The sequence below is a fragment of the Ascidiella aspersa genome, chromosome 6 (genome assembly GCF_963924565.1).
Source record: "Ascidiella aspersa chromosome 6, kaAscAspe10.2, whole genome shotgun sequence".
In the NCBI taxonomy this organism is placed as follows: Eukaryota; Metazoa; Chordata; class Ascidiacea; order Phlebobranchia; family Ascidiidae; genus Ascidiella; species Ascidiella aspersa.
In genome coordinates this window covers 661,192-675,363 of record NC_139452.1, presented here as the reverse complement: position 1 = coordinate 675,363, position 14,172 = coordinate 661,192, and the positions used below count along the sequence as shown (strand labels likewise).

Sequence of the window (14,172 nt, the reverse complement as noted above, 5' to 3'; positions counted from 1 at the left end):
TGCGGGTTAGCGTTTTGGTTAGGGTTGGTCAAGTATTGTTAATAAATAATAAATATAATAACATTTGGCGCTCTTTCACTATTGTACGTAAAAATTAATAAAAATTTTTTTTCTTAAAATGCCGCATACCACAACACATATTGTTTGGGTTAGGGTGCGGGTTAGCGTTTGGTTGAGGGTGGGTCAAGTTATTATTAATAATAAACATAATATTACTTGACCCACCCTCACCCAAACGCTAACCCTAACCCAAACATGATGCGTTGTGGTATGCAGTATTATTATTATTTTTTTTTGCACAACTTTTCACGTACAATAGTGAGAGAGCGCCTAACATTTGACCCATCAACACATAAATGCTAACTCGCACCCTAACCCAAATATTGTGCGTTGATTTAATAATTGTGGTAGGATTCTAGACCAGCGCCACCTATGTTTGTTTCAACGCTTTGGTGGCACAGTACAAGAATGTACTTCTTATTTGCGAGGAAATTCTATTACAGAATTCCAGGTTGTAAAGTAAGTTAGTTTGAATTGTCATTCACTAGCGGGTGCAACCGTCAAAGGGCGATTCGGTCAAATAGCCTATAGATCCTCCTGGGATTATTTACACAGCTAACAAAGTAAATAGATTTTTTGTTAATTTTGTTTGGTTGGTTGAATTTTATTTAAGATCTATTAAAGCAATGTGTCATAAATAATTGGGCTAACTAGTGAACTTGTGATTATTTTTTGTTATAGTGTAATAGTGTATGTTTAAGAGTTTTTGATGGATTACCTTGAGCCATTAAATGTAAGTCAGCATGCTGAAACATGTTTCGAAAAGCTAAACAGGTAAAGTTTTATAAATTTAGGAACCTTGCAAATAATAAACAAATAGAAAACATTTGGCATGTAATGTTTTTCTTACATATTTTATTTTTTGCAAATAAAATCAAAATAGACAAATATCAACCATATAAACAGTATTTAATGACATTTTTAAAGGTGTTCGTTACCAAATGATGCCCTAATTCACACTTTTTATTTAGTTTCTACTTTTTTGTTAAATTTCCAGGCTTCAGAAGGATAAATCATTGTGTGACATCACAATTATAGTTGGAGAAGATGAATTTCCAGCTCACAGAGTTGTTTTGGTGGCGAGCAGCGATTATTTCACAGCCATGTTTGAAACCAACGTAAATACAATAGGATCTACTTAGTAAACCCACAGATAATAAACATATATAGCAGTGGTTCTCAACCTTTTTTAGCTTACGGACCGGTGAAATTTTAAAACAAATTTTGCAGACCGGTGGACCTTGAAAATCAAAATCAACCCAAAATGTAATTACGACAAAAGTATGCAACTTAAAAGCAAAGAATGGAAACTTCAATTTAACTGGCAATTTTCTGCAGTATTTTTTATATCATACGTGGTATACGAAAGTTTTTCACATACAACTGGTCTTAAAGTTGAAGACTTCAACGACTTGTAGCTTTTAAACAGTTGGGCGCAACGCTTGAGCATTGTTAAGGTACGATAAGTCCAAAGTAGACCATTAACTTTATGTTACGTCACAATGCTGCCAATTACGGAACTAGCGAAGTTCTTAATTTGGTGAACAAGCTTTTAACATCTTGCATTTTGCAATTGAGATATAAAATTGTAATATATTTGGTGGACCGGCAGAAAAGTTGGTGCCGGTCCGCGGACCGGCGGTTGAGAACCACTGATATATAGCATATATAAACAATGTATGCAATGTTTATATAAAAATATAAATCAAAATATATAAAAAAATGTAAATCTAATTTATCCATATATGTTAACTGTATACCCTACTTTCGCAGCTTTTTCAAAATTAGTTAATATGGCTACAACCTAAAGTTAAATTTTTTTTTACCTTGCCACTATAGATTATTATAAAAATCATCAATTTTAAACAATTAAATTGCTAACAGTCAATTAGGTCAAACAGTGCTCATCGAAACCTTAAAAAGTTCATTTTAAAAGCATTTGTACTTACAAATATTGATTGCTGAACTTATCCTATGAGTAGATGTTTTAGTATAATTATATAATGTTTAGATGCAAGAAAAATATGCAAGTTCTGTTGAGTTAAAGGAAATATCTTCTAATGTATTCTCAACAATACTGGATTTTATGTATACTGGTAAAATTGATCTCAATGGAATTCATGTTTCTGAAATTCTTAAAGCAGTCACCATGATGCAAATACAAAGTAAGACAGAAGTTGTTTTTTAACATTTCATATTTTATTTTCATAAGCTAATCAAAAAACAAATTGTGAAGTGAGGATTGAAAAAACTACAGGTTATCTGGATTCATTTACCGGTTGTTTAAAAAAAATGTATTAAGGATCAATTGGCTATATAGTATGGTAGTTTTGTATATGTGCTACTAACTTAAAAGGCCAATCGTTTTTAATTACTAAAAAAAATTTACCTATAAAATTAATTTTGAAGTGCCAGGTATCTTAGTAAAATAACTTACTGCTATACCATGATGGTATAGGGTGTAGATGCAGGTTCACTTTAAATGTTGAAGTTCATTTAGATTGTTTTTATCCTCAGACTTGCTTCAAGCAATAGACGAAATGTTGGTTTATAAAGTGAACGAAACAACTTTTGTTGAGTTATTGGAAATAAGCAAGACATACTCGTTGACTCTTCTAAAGCAAGCCACAAAGAAATATATTTTGTCAAACTTCCAGAAGTTGTATAAACAGCAAAAATTTCTTGATCTGGCAAATGAAGACATCACAGACTTTCTGTCATCTGATGATTTGAAGGTAAATTTTGGTTTTTATCAATTAGAATTACATTTTTGATTTTTACCTCGCTAACAATATGCCACATTAAAAAGAACTATTTTAATGATACATAAAAAATATATTAATTTTTAATACTTCTAAATAATAAAATTACCTCAAATTTTCTTTGTATTTTTTCGTAAAACATTTAAGCTTAATTTTCTTATCATTTTGCAATTAGATGTTTCCACTGGCAAACATATATTTAAAACAACATTGTTTTCAGCCAAGAACTGAAGATGATGTTTTTCATGCGATGTTAAAATGGATTAACAAAGACCCAGAAGTTCGACAAGAATATTTTCCCAAACTTTTCTCTCTCATAAGGTTACAACATGTTTCCCAGGAATGTTTGACAAACGAAATAAAAAATGAGGTTTGAAAAAAACTTTTGCTGCTGTATTGTAAAATATAAAACTATCTTCGAAAACTCCATTCATATAAGTAGCATACAACATATCATGTTTCTTCAGCCATTATTTGAATATTTATTCGAAACGTCCAAAATGCTACCTACTTCTGTATGGGCTTTGATATTCTTATTACGTCTAACTACAGCCTCAAGCCATTATATTTTCAAACGATTTATTAGTCTAAAAGTGTTTTTGTCATAGGAGCTTGTGAGAAACAATGTTGAATGCAGAGACTTTGTTGATGATGCTTTTCACTTTCATTTTCAGCCTTTCATGTTTAAATCACAAACTAACCGAGGTATTTTAGTGTTAATAAATATTTTCATAGTAAATACACACAACCTTATCTCTTGTGATTTATTTAGCTACAGGCATAAATATTGTTGCTGTCCATAAAGCTACAGTTGATTTGCTGAACGCACAAACAGAAGTTGTAACACCGATTCCTCTTCATGTAAGAACAATTGGTAAAATAATAATACTCTTTTAAGGTTTACATGTTTAAGACCTAACTTTTGTTCATCATAGTTGTTCTTGCTTTTATTTACTACAGTACCACTGTACCAGGTTTAACCATAGCAAAATGTGTCTTTGCATATTTTAAGCAGTACTAATGATATATTTTTAAACCTGTGAGTTTTTTTGAGATCATTTAAAAACACCATAAACTTTAACTTTAATCGTGATTTTCATTTTTAGTACTTTTTCTATTACACTTTTTATTTTTTTTTGTTTGTAATGTGCACACACACAATAAAAGTGTTTAAGAAACAAAAAAGGTTTCTCAAATTTGTCCAATGGTCCTTTAAAATAAAATCTCTTTATGTAACTACAGTCGAGAATAAAAAAATTGTCTTAAAGCAGGTCTTTGCGACTTTTTTTGTGATTACCAAAACTAAAAAAAAACTTAAATCTATTTTGTTTTTAGGAATTAATGGCAATACCAGATCTCCATACATATGCAGTTGCTGTGAGAGAAAATGATGTTTATTTTTGTGGTGGATGCAAAGGAACCAATCAAACTAGCGTGGCTTTGAAGTCTACGTTTCGTTATAATGGCACAGAATGGTTCAGAGGAAATGAATTAAAGTTTCCTCGATTTAAAGCAGCTGCGATATTTTGGAAAGGTAGGTTTTTTTACTAATTATAGTAGTTAGAAAGATTTTGATTTATTCAATTGATGATACTCTTTTTGGAATAAAATAGATTCATTTTTTTGAACTAAGTGATTTTCGTTTTTTTAGCCCAGTATTTATTTCAGTATTTATTTTAGTATTTATTTTCAATCACTGGTCACATTGTATATTTTTTATAATATTGCCTCATTATTTGGGCTAAAATATCTCACAGTTTAAGAAAACTATTTCCAGATAAAAGCGATTAATTTTTTTAATTTGGAGAAAACAAACATCTATGGCTATTATAAATAAAAAAAACAGCTCCTCTGATAGTTATAATTCTTTACCAATGTTTTGGCAGCCTATTCAAGTCGCCTTCGCCAAGGTGTGTTTTCCATTCATTGTACGAGTGTTTAGTGATGAAGGCAACTTGAATAGGTTGCTACCAGAGCAGCTGTTTTTTATTTAAATACTATGCCTGGTAGCAATAGTTTATATATCTATGACTATTATATTTAAGTTTGATTTGTAAACCTGAACCACTATATGCTTTTCTTTTAATCCATAATTTTTTTTTTGAAAACCCTTCAGATGAGGTTTACATTTTCGGAGGAGAAGTTGGGAATCTTAACTTTGTTGCTCAAACTGAGAGAACAAATGCAAAAGATAACGTGGCTGTTCCTGGGATGGATTTAAGAAAAGCAAGATCCTGTGCTTCTATTGTCATCTTTGAAGGTTTGTGTAAATGCTGTTGTTGGGATATTTATAATTTATATATATATAGATATATATGATTAAAGTTGCACACTCTGCTGTGGTTATCTTTTACGAATGATGTGTTTAATGTCATTTGATTGTAATTTATTCACAGGCATAATTTACATATTGGGAGGAAAAATCTTAAGTACCGGTACCAACAATTTAATAAGCGCAGGTAAAAATGTCAAATGATTTAAAAGTATGTTATGAAACCAGCTTAAGTTTATCAGGAAAACATGTAGTAAGTCTAAACATGTACAAACTAGCTTAAAATATTAATTTTGCTTTATTTAGTTAGTAGAACTACTAGCGAGTATTTTTTTATTCTAAAGGATTTTTTAAATAATGTGAAAATAGATTTTATTTTTAGCGAATACTGCAAGTATTGAAGCTTTTAACGGCAAGAAATGATTTTGGAGCTGCTACAGCTTTTGGAAAAATCTACGTCTTTGGTAAACATAGATGGAAATTTGTTTTAATCCAATAAATATATTTAACATTACATTTTTAAGGAATTATTCATAATTGATTGCTTAATACCCTTAGTTGCTTTCAATTGTAAAAATGTTTTCCCGGCAAAACGTTGCAATAATTTTTCCTGAAGATCATATTGAGACAATCCATTGCATCAACAGTTTATTGATGAGTTACTTTATCTAATCAATCGCGCAAACTTATTAGAAACACGACTTGCTCATTAGCAGTGTACCATAAATTTTATTGAGATACGTGTTATTTTGTAGAAAAAATACCACCGCCTGATCCGATTCCAACTTACGCCTTTGCTATGGTTAAATATGAAGACTCAATTGCAAAAAAATAATTTGATTTAGCTTTAAATTGTCATTTTCTATTTTCTGACAAAATTCACCTTTTTCCACTGCGTGTCAAATTATAGCTGAAATCTCTGAAATAATTGGCGTGTTATGATAATATCAATACTATCTATCACTGGGCATTCTTATGAAATAGAAAATGTAGGCTCATATTTTTAAACCCACCTTTAATATTGATCGAGCGTTGTATGTATATTAAATACTAAAACTAGAAGCCACGTATAAAACATAAGGGTTCATGCATTCTCCATGTTGTTTTTCTATTCTATGATGTTAGGTGGTGCAGGTCGAGTAGCAGACCAGTGTGAAGTGATGGGCTCGGGTGGGGTTTGGACAAAGTTGGTTTCGCCCACGAATTTATATAGACGTTTCGCGTCAGCGGTTTACTACAGAGATAATATTATACTATTTAGCGACACGTAAGTGGTTTTCAGCGTTTTAATTGTTCCGTAATATTAACGAAATTACACAAAACGTTTCAAATATAGCTTCTTTTATTTGGTTTAAAGGCATGATTGCGGCTGCCTACAATTCGATGTGTCTTCTCTGACTTGGAAGAGTGAAAATGGTGAGTGGAAACAAACAAGTGTGTTTTAAAAACGTTGCAATAAATTAAAAAGTGTATTTTTTTCTTCCGAGTTAACGTTTAAAGTTTCCAAAAACGATATAAAAGCAATAATTGAGCAAATAATGGAAAAACATAGCAACGTACAAGATTATGTCGTAACTTTGGAACATAATGGTGAAAGGTTGGAGTAAACAGCATGTTTATCATTTCGAATAAATCTTTGTTTATTTTCAATATAGATTTCGTTTTCAAATATCTGATTTCTAAGTTTATATAAACTGCTGAAAAAAATGTTTTCTACAGTATACACTTAGAATCAGTGCCTTCTCACTATATTGAAAATGAATAAAGATTTATTCGAAACTTTAGAAATGCTGCTTACTTATTTATCGGCTGTGATATTCATTCTACGTCCAACTACAACTTTCAGCCATTATGCTAAGATTTGATCGAAACGTTCAAATTGCTTCCCACTTCTGTATGGGCTTTGATATTCTTACCAAATGTTGATTCTTTCTTTTAATACTTTTAAGGCCAATTGCAGCGAAAGTGGAATTCTTTTTGCTTTGAAAGCAAGTTGCTTACTTCACCGTTTTAATGTTGTTCTACTAAGTTATGACATGCTTCTAATCCTTGTTCAATCTACGTATGTATTATAGTAACGGATTTGAAATGGAGTGCTTTTGTATAAGGCCTTTATTTAATTTTATCAACCGAATTCGCCTTCCAGAAAATGCAATTATGCTAAAAATAAAACTTTAAAATATAACGAAGCATATAACTCAATAAAAACAAGCTTAATTAGATATCTCATATTCTCAGTTTAAACAATGAATTAATTTGGAAAATGGAAAACTTTTGCTGTGCTGCTTCGTTAGTTAAAACAAAGATTTCAGGTGATTAAGACAATTTCGTGTTATAGTATATTATCCAAATCAAAAGTGTAATCAGTAAGTTGAAATGTAGAAAACAATATGTTATTGTCTTGTGCATTACTTGTAGTCAACATTTCATAAAATAGAAAAAACGTAATAAACACCGTTGTAAAAGTAAATGTTTTCTTTGCTTGATTATGATATAGCATTTTTACTAGAGTTTTTAACATAGGTGTTTATCCGTTTGAAGTTAATTTTAAATGTGTTTTTATTTTTCTGCTTGTGTCTGTATTATTACTATTTCCTAAACGCTGTTTACTACAATTATTTACCCGCTGTTTTCTCTTATTTGTTCTTTCTTTATCATTCTAAAACAGCGGTTCTTAACCGGAGGGGGGCGCCAAGCAATTATTAGGGGGGCGCGAGCTCTACTTCAATATTTAAATGTTTTGCTATAATTTTAATGGTTTCGTTTGGGTTAAGCACCACTTCTACAGCTATATAAACTCTGTTTTTTGTCAACTTCAACATTGGAACAAAAAATTTCGCGCTTGGCGCGGCTATTTTCTTTTACACTTTTGAAGGTCATTGCAAGTTTTCTGTCTATTATCGAAGGTTTATAAACGATAAAAGGTATTCCCCTTTCGAACTATTTTTTATTCATATTTTATATATGATAACAGGCCAGCAACAGGGGTTCTCATTTTTGCGCGAATCGATAATGGTTTTGCAATATTGCCGTTGAATTGTGTGTCGTCACACCTTTTGAAACACGATAATGCAATGTTTATGTTTGCGCTCGACATCACAGCCTTACCACTGTGGAGTCCATGCCCTCACAACTAGTTTGTCAAATCAGCTCGAGTAATTTGTTGTGTGTCCAATGCCAAAAGCCTCCTGAACTAGAGTTTTGCCAATTAAACAAAATAAAACTCAATTTTTTTAGACCGACACAATAAACTTAACTATTTTCACGTTGTTAAAAAAGCCGAATTACATTTCGTAGGGGGCCGCAAAGCATAGGAAATTTACCATAGTGGGCGCGGCTGCAAATAGGTTAAGAACCACTGTTCTAAGGTGAATAGACAAGTTCACACAATTTCACTTCTTTCTGCACCTTCGAGATTTGTTTATTGCTTTACTTGAATATTATGACGTCAATAATGCACTTTGTTCTATTGGAACTTTAAAACAATGTTATTATTTCTGTATATATTATTTGATATTTCTTCAACATATTTTTACTAGATTACTACCTTTAGCTTTATTTGGTTCTTCATCTGTAAACTTTGTAATTCTTTGGATAATAAACAGTTGACTGACTTTTTGAGAAAAGCTGACATTTTTTAGTGTTGCTTTTATCATTTTTCACTGTTACTTTTATGATAGGTAGTTTCTCAAGAAAAGCATAAACGTTATTTTAACCAGATTTTAAGCCAAAAACGGAATTTCAATTATTATTTAAAAAAAAGCAATATGGGGTACTAATCTTTTTTTCAACTTGATATGTTAAATAATTTTAATTTTCAAGGAAAATTTTGTAAACAGATTTCGTTTATATCCTTTAAAGACTCCCGGTGTACTACGAAATGTGTGTTTTTAATACTTTTGGTAAAATTTGATAAGTTTTACCCTAATTCCTGCTGGTAAAACAGTGTATTGCTATGGATTTTTGGAGAATGGGTTTTTTTATGACAAAACATTTGTTGATACCACAAGATAATCAAGAAATTAAAAGATGGGGAGATTGCATTGCGTTTTAAAACAAACTTGATCGACCACTTCGCTTTCTGACCTTGTTTTGTGTTTACTCGATAAAATACCATTTAAACATGTGTACTTTTTTAACATATGCTTAAATGTTATTAATTTTTGCTTCTTATTGAAGGCGCAACTCACTATCGATAATAATGTTGGTGGATCATTGCAGCTGCATCCGTTTGTTGAAAACTTGACACTTAGGAAGCAACACTGAAGTGTGAACACAAACATTTGTTTCATGTTGAAGTATGAGCATTAACTAACAAATTAAGGTAAGGCTGATAAACGAAATATAAAAAAATATCGGTATTTTAAAAAAATGTTTAATTTTGCTTAATTGAAACTTATAGGTTTAATAAAAACTGTTATTAATATTTCGGCCCAGTTATATTCAGCAACGTCAGCTTTTCGCTATTTCATTTACTTTTTTACTAGAAAAAGTTAATTTCGTCTTTAAAGTTGCTCGTTTATTGGCGGCACCGCAACGTCACAATATTATTGCTATCTCTTCTCGATTATACATTCCAAAACTCGGTCGTTCTTCATTTACGATGTTGTCATACTATTGTAGGTATGACGCAACAATGGTCTCCCCTCTAAGCAAGTGAATAAATACGAACATCATAAATATAAACATTTAAACTTAAAGTTTTATTAATGAAAATTATGTATTAAGATTATACAGAGGTAAACAACTTTGTTGAACACATTTACTCACTCCACATTCAAATCGAAGTTTAATACACAACCTAAATATATTTTAAGCATTTTTTAACTTAGTTATTTTTAAAAAGGTGCCTGTTAAGATCACACATCGGTCAACAACTTTGTTTCACCTATTTAATATGAAAACTATACATTCACTCATTGATCATGCAAATGTTTTGAAGGTTAACCCAATATCTAAATACATGTACGCGTTCTTTAACTTAATTACTTCTGTTCAATAATGCGTCTATTAAGATCACTTAACGTTCAACAACTTTGTTTCACCCATTCAATATGGAAACTACATTCACCCACTGAACATCGAAAGTTTTGAAGAATGAATCGATTATGTATACTAGTATTTCCCAAACTGTGTGCCGCTGCACTCAAGTGTGCCTCGAGAGATTGTCAAGTGTGCCGCGAAACTTTTTGTAATATCGGAAAACATAGTGCCGGTATTTGTATTACAAATAGGCATACACACGCAAGCATTTTAGCTCGAAATACGCACTATTCGTTACAATTTTAATAGTTTTAAGACATTTTTATATAGTTTGTCGTGTGTTAACGGCTACCGTAAAATTATTCTATTGTTGTTCTGTTAAAAGTGTGCCGTGAAATTTTTTTAGTGTGCCGCGAGCCAAAAAGTTCGGGAACCACTGATCTAAATCCACTCTACTCATTCTTTAACTTACTTCGGTTCCATAATTAGCATAATGTAAAGATCACACAGCGGTTAACATTGTTTCACCCCTTAAGTATGAAAATGTATGACCCTCTATAATTCTAAACCATAGTTTAACGATTCTTCGCATTTTCTTTAACGGGGCCAAGCGTATTGTCCTGGTATATATCTTTAGCCATAATCCTTCCAATGATTGTTTTAAAAATGGATTTATTATATAAATATCAATAGCTAGTGTGGACTTTTCTTGAAGTAATAGGATATACAATTATATTGTGTTTGTTTCGATAGGAATGGTAGTTATTGACCCTTTTGAATAGTGTGGCATTTTAACCCTTCAAACTATGAAACCAATGCGGAAGTTTTAGAGTGGAAGCAAAGAGGTTAAACGAGGTGACGAGAAACAATAAAGCTCTTGTGTGTATATAAATGGAAAGCAGAGAGGATTTTGTGGCGTCTCTTGCGCCTAGAACCATTGTACAACCGTGGTTTTATGTTTTTCATTCAAATTAACAAATTTATGAAAATTTTCGCTACGCATTTTAAAAGACGAATTTAGACTTTTGCTAATGAACCCAAGTTTTGACCTTCAATTTACTAAGATATTGTTGGAAATTCACTGTTCACTTAAAAAAGTTTTAACAAAACCTTTTATTTACGACTTTTCGTTTTTTCTGAAACTACAAAATATGCAAGTGTGAGCAATAATTCTTCCAAAAGTTAAAATTTAACTTTAATTATTAAATAACTTTTTTCCATCTCACATAGGGCCTACATATTTTTCTATATGGGCTTTGATATTTATTCTACAGAATAACTGATAAGAAACAGCCAAATAACCTACAACTGTTCAGAACCACTAAAAAGCCTCAAAAACTTATCCGCCTAATTACTGAAGCTACTTTTCAGATTTTTTCACTTGAACCTTTAGAATCAGTCAAGCATGCGAATCGCTGTGCTCCTGACGTTATGCGTACTACTGGCGGCCATCGATGAGAGTGAGGGTTTCTTTAGGTTGATTGGGGGGGCAATAAAGGGGCTTGTGAAGGGGATTAAACGATGGGTCAAAAGACGAAGAGCGCGACGTCATCGCGGTGACGAAACACAGGAAATGACGTAAGTTATTACGTCATTCTTGACATCCGCGTAAGGAAAACATCGGTTTAGGTTTAAAAAGTGATAAGAATTAAATCGGAACCTCAAATAAGACTTTTTTGGAGTTTTAAAGAAATTAAACGTTTTCTTAGATTTTAAAAGTAATGTTTTGTCCTAAATATAATTAAATCAAGTTTTTTTAATGAGTTTAATGACTAATGAAGTGCTTGGTTTTGTTATTTTTTTACTTAGATTTTGCAAAGTACTTGAGTTGAACGTATATTTTTTTAAAGACCTCAATGGGAATTAAGAATTTTCAAAATTTTCACCTTGAAATGTATTGTGCCTCATGCACCACAGATCTTAATAGGTGTCTTACCAAAAGTAATCCTGTCTTTAATAACGCTTGGTAAGATACTAGTTACATAGATACATATTGCTATGAACTTACTAAATTATTTATTCTTGTTTATAGAGATGAAGACATGAAGCAACTTGAGATGGAACTTAAAAGCATGGGTAAGGTTTATTTGCTTTCCTGCGCAAGAACTAGATGCATTTTTATAAGGCAAACACTTAAAAATGCTTCCTACTTCTATATAGTTATTCTTCGTCTAGGTCAGGGGTTCTTAAACTGGGTTCCATGGACCCCTTGGGGGTCCGTAAACTAGTTCTAGGGGGTCCATGAAGGTCTAATTGAAACATTAGTGTATATTTAAGCGGTAATCAATTTATCAAAGAAAATAATTTATTTAAAAATAAAAAGGTTTTGAACTAAATGTAGTTAGACTCCATTTCACTTTCACATTTTTGGACCAAAATCAGCAAGTTGGTGAAGTCTATTTGTACTGTGACGTATTTTTCGGCCTTCAGTGGTCCACGTGTGATAAAAGAAAATTTTAGGGGTCCGCGGTAAAAAAAGTTTAAGAACCCCTGGTCTAGCTACAACCTCCATCCATTATCTTAAGAGTTATTGGAAACCTTCAAAATGCTTCCTACTTCTGTATGGGCTTTAATATTCATTATACATCTAACTTCAACATTCAGCCATTATTTTAAGATTTGCTCGGAACGCTCAACATGCTTCCAATTATACTTCTGTATTAGCTGGCTTTGATATTCTTACTACGTCCTCAAGTTGTTTTTCGGTGAAGAACAAAAAGTCCAGTGTGACCTGAAATTTCTGTTTTCAGGTTTTTATAACGATCTTAGGGAAAACTTGGATCACGAAAAGTTGGAGCAAGAGTTTCATGATGTTGTTATCGGTGAAAAGGAGTGATTAAGGTTAGATAAAACACATTTTGAAAATGCAGAAAGCTTCAAAATATAAATTATTTGCCTAAAAATGAGCTTAAATTTGAATATATATGTTTATTTTTTTAATCTTTAAGAAATAGACTTCACAATATTAGTTATTTAATATTATAAATTTTACAATAAAACTAAAAATTTGAAATAAAATTAGTAAAAAATGACGTCAACTTATACGGAACTAAGTTTTTAAATTGTCCTGCAATAAATAAATTATTTGTTAATGAAAATAGTTGTTACTTCAAAAAAATATGTTCTTTGCTTTTCTTTTGCAGGATTTAATTATGAACAACAACGATTACAGAGTTGAACCAGAAAAGCGTTTTCGGCCAAAAAATGCTCCTGTAATTATGCTTAATTGTACTGAAATACATGATATCAACAATTACAAAGGTGACTTACTATTTTAGAAAGCAATGCATAGACGGGAGGCGAAAAATACGACTAATAGACTTCAGTTTACAAAACGTTTACCTTAGAATTATATATCTCTGCAGCTTAATGGCCGCACCAAAACCACGCGCACCGTTTTTACGAAGCGCAAAATTTCACACATTGTTGTTTAAAAGTTGAATAACTGTTACTTACGATACACTAGGCATTTTGCAATGCTGTATAGAAAATTAATTTACCTAAACAATTTGGCAGAAATTGTATTTTCATAAAGATCTATGTCCAAAAAGCGTTTTTCTGCAGACAAGAAGAAAGGTTAAAATATTACAAGGTGCTTTCATGCTGAAAACATTGGCCATAATGGAAAAAATAATAGGAAAATCTAAAACTATCATGCAACTAAACCAAGTTTATTGACAACAATTGCATCTATTTGGTTTCAGTTGGCAAAAGGTTTACATTATAATTGTCGCATAAAAACTAGCGCTATATTATCCCCACAGCTGAATGGCTGCACCGCAATACGTAAAAAATTCGTACGAAGCTCAAAAAAACAGAAATATAATTGCAAAGCTGGACAGAAAATTGAATTAACCAGAAAGTGGTTGTTAACGTTTGGTTCTTTGACAAGTTTGTAAAAATTTGACTTAATTTGTGGACAGCGCTTAACCTTGGGGTGGAAACATAGGCAAGGTGAAAATATTTCTTTATGCTAAAAACATTAGCACACCATAATGAAAAAAAGACTAGAAAATCGCAAAATATTCGCAAAAGTAAAGTTAAGACAATCACAGCAGCGAAATAAAGTTTAGAATGCTAGAAAATACTATTATT

General features: G+C 31.5%; 1 protein-coding gene across 1 annotated transcript; it reads left to right on the top strand.

Moving 5' to 3' along the window:
- The first annotated feature begins 740 nt into the window (after positions 1-740).
- Positions 741-5,929, top strand: LOC146139053 (kelch-like protein 12). The gene is made up of 10 exons (XM_083391597.1): positions 741-834; positions 1,058-1,178; positions 2,072-2,225; positions 2,578-2,795; positions 3,043-3,192; positions 3,431-3,527; positions 3,595-3,683; positions 4,158-4,356; positions 4,939-5,082; positions 5,850-5,929. The coding sequence occupies exons 1-10, from the start codon at positions 770-772 to the stop codon at positions 5,927-5,929; spliced, it is 1,317 nt and encodes a 438-aa protein (XP_083247723.1). The 5' UTR covers positions 741-769.
- Positions 5,930-14,172: the final 8,243 nt, after the last annotated feature.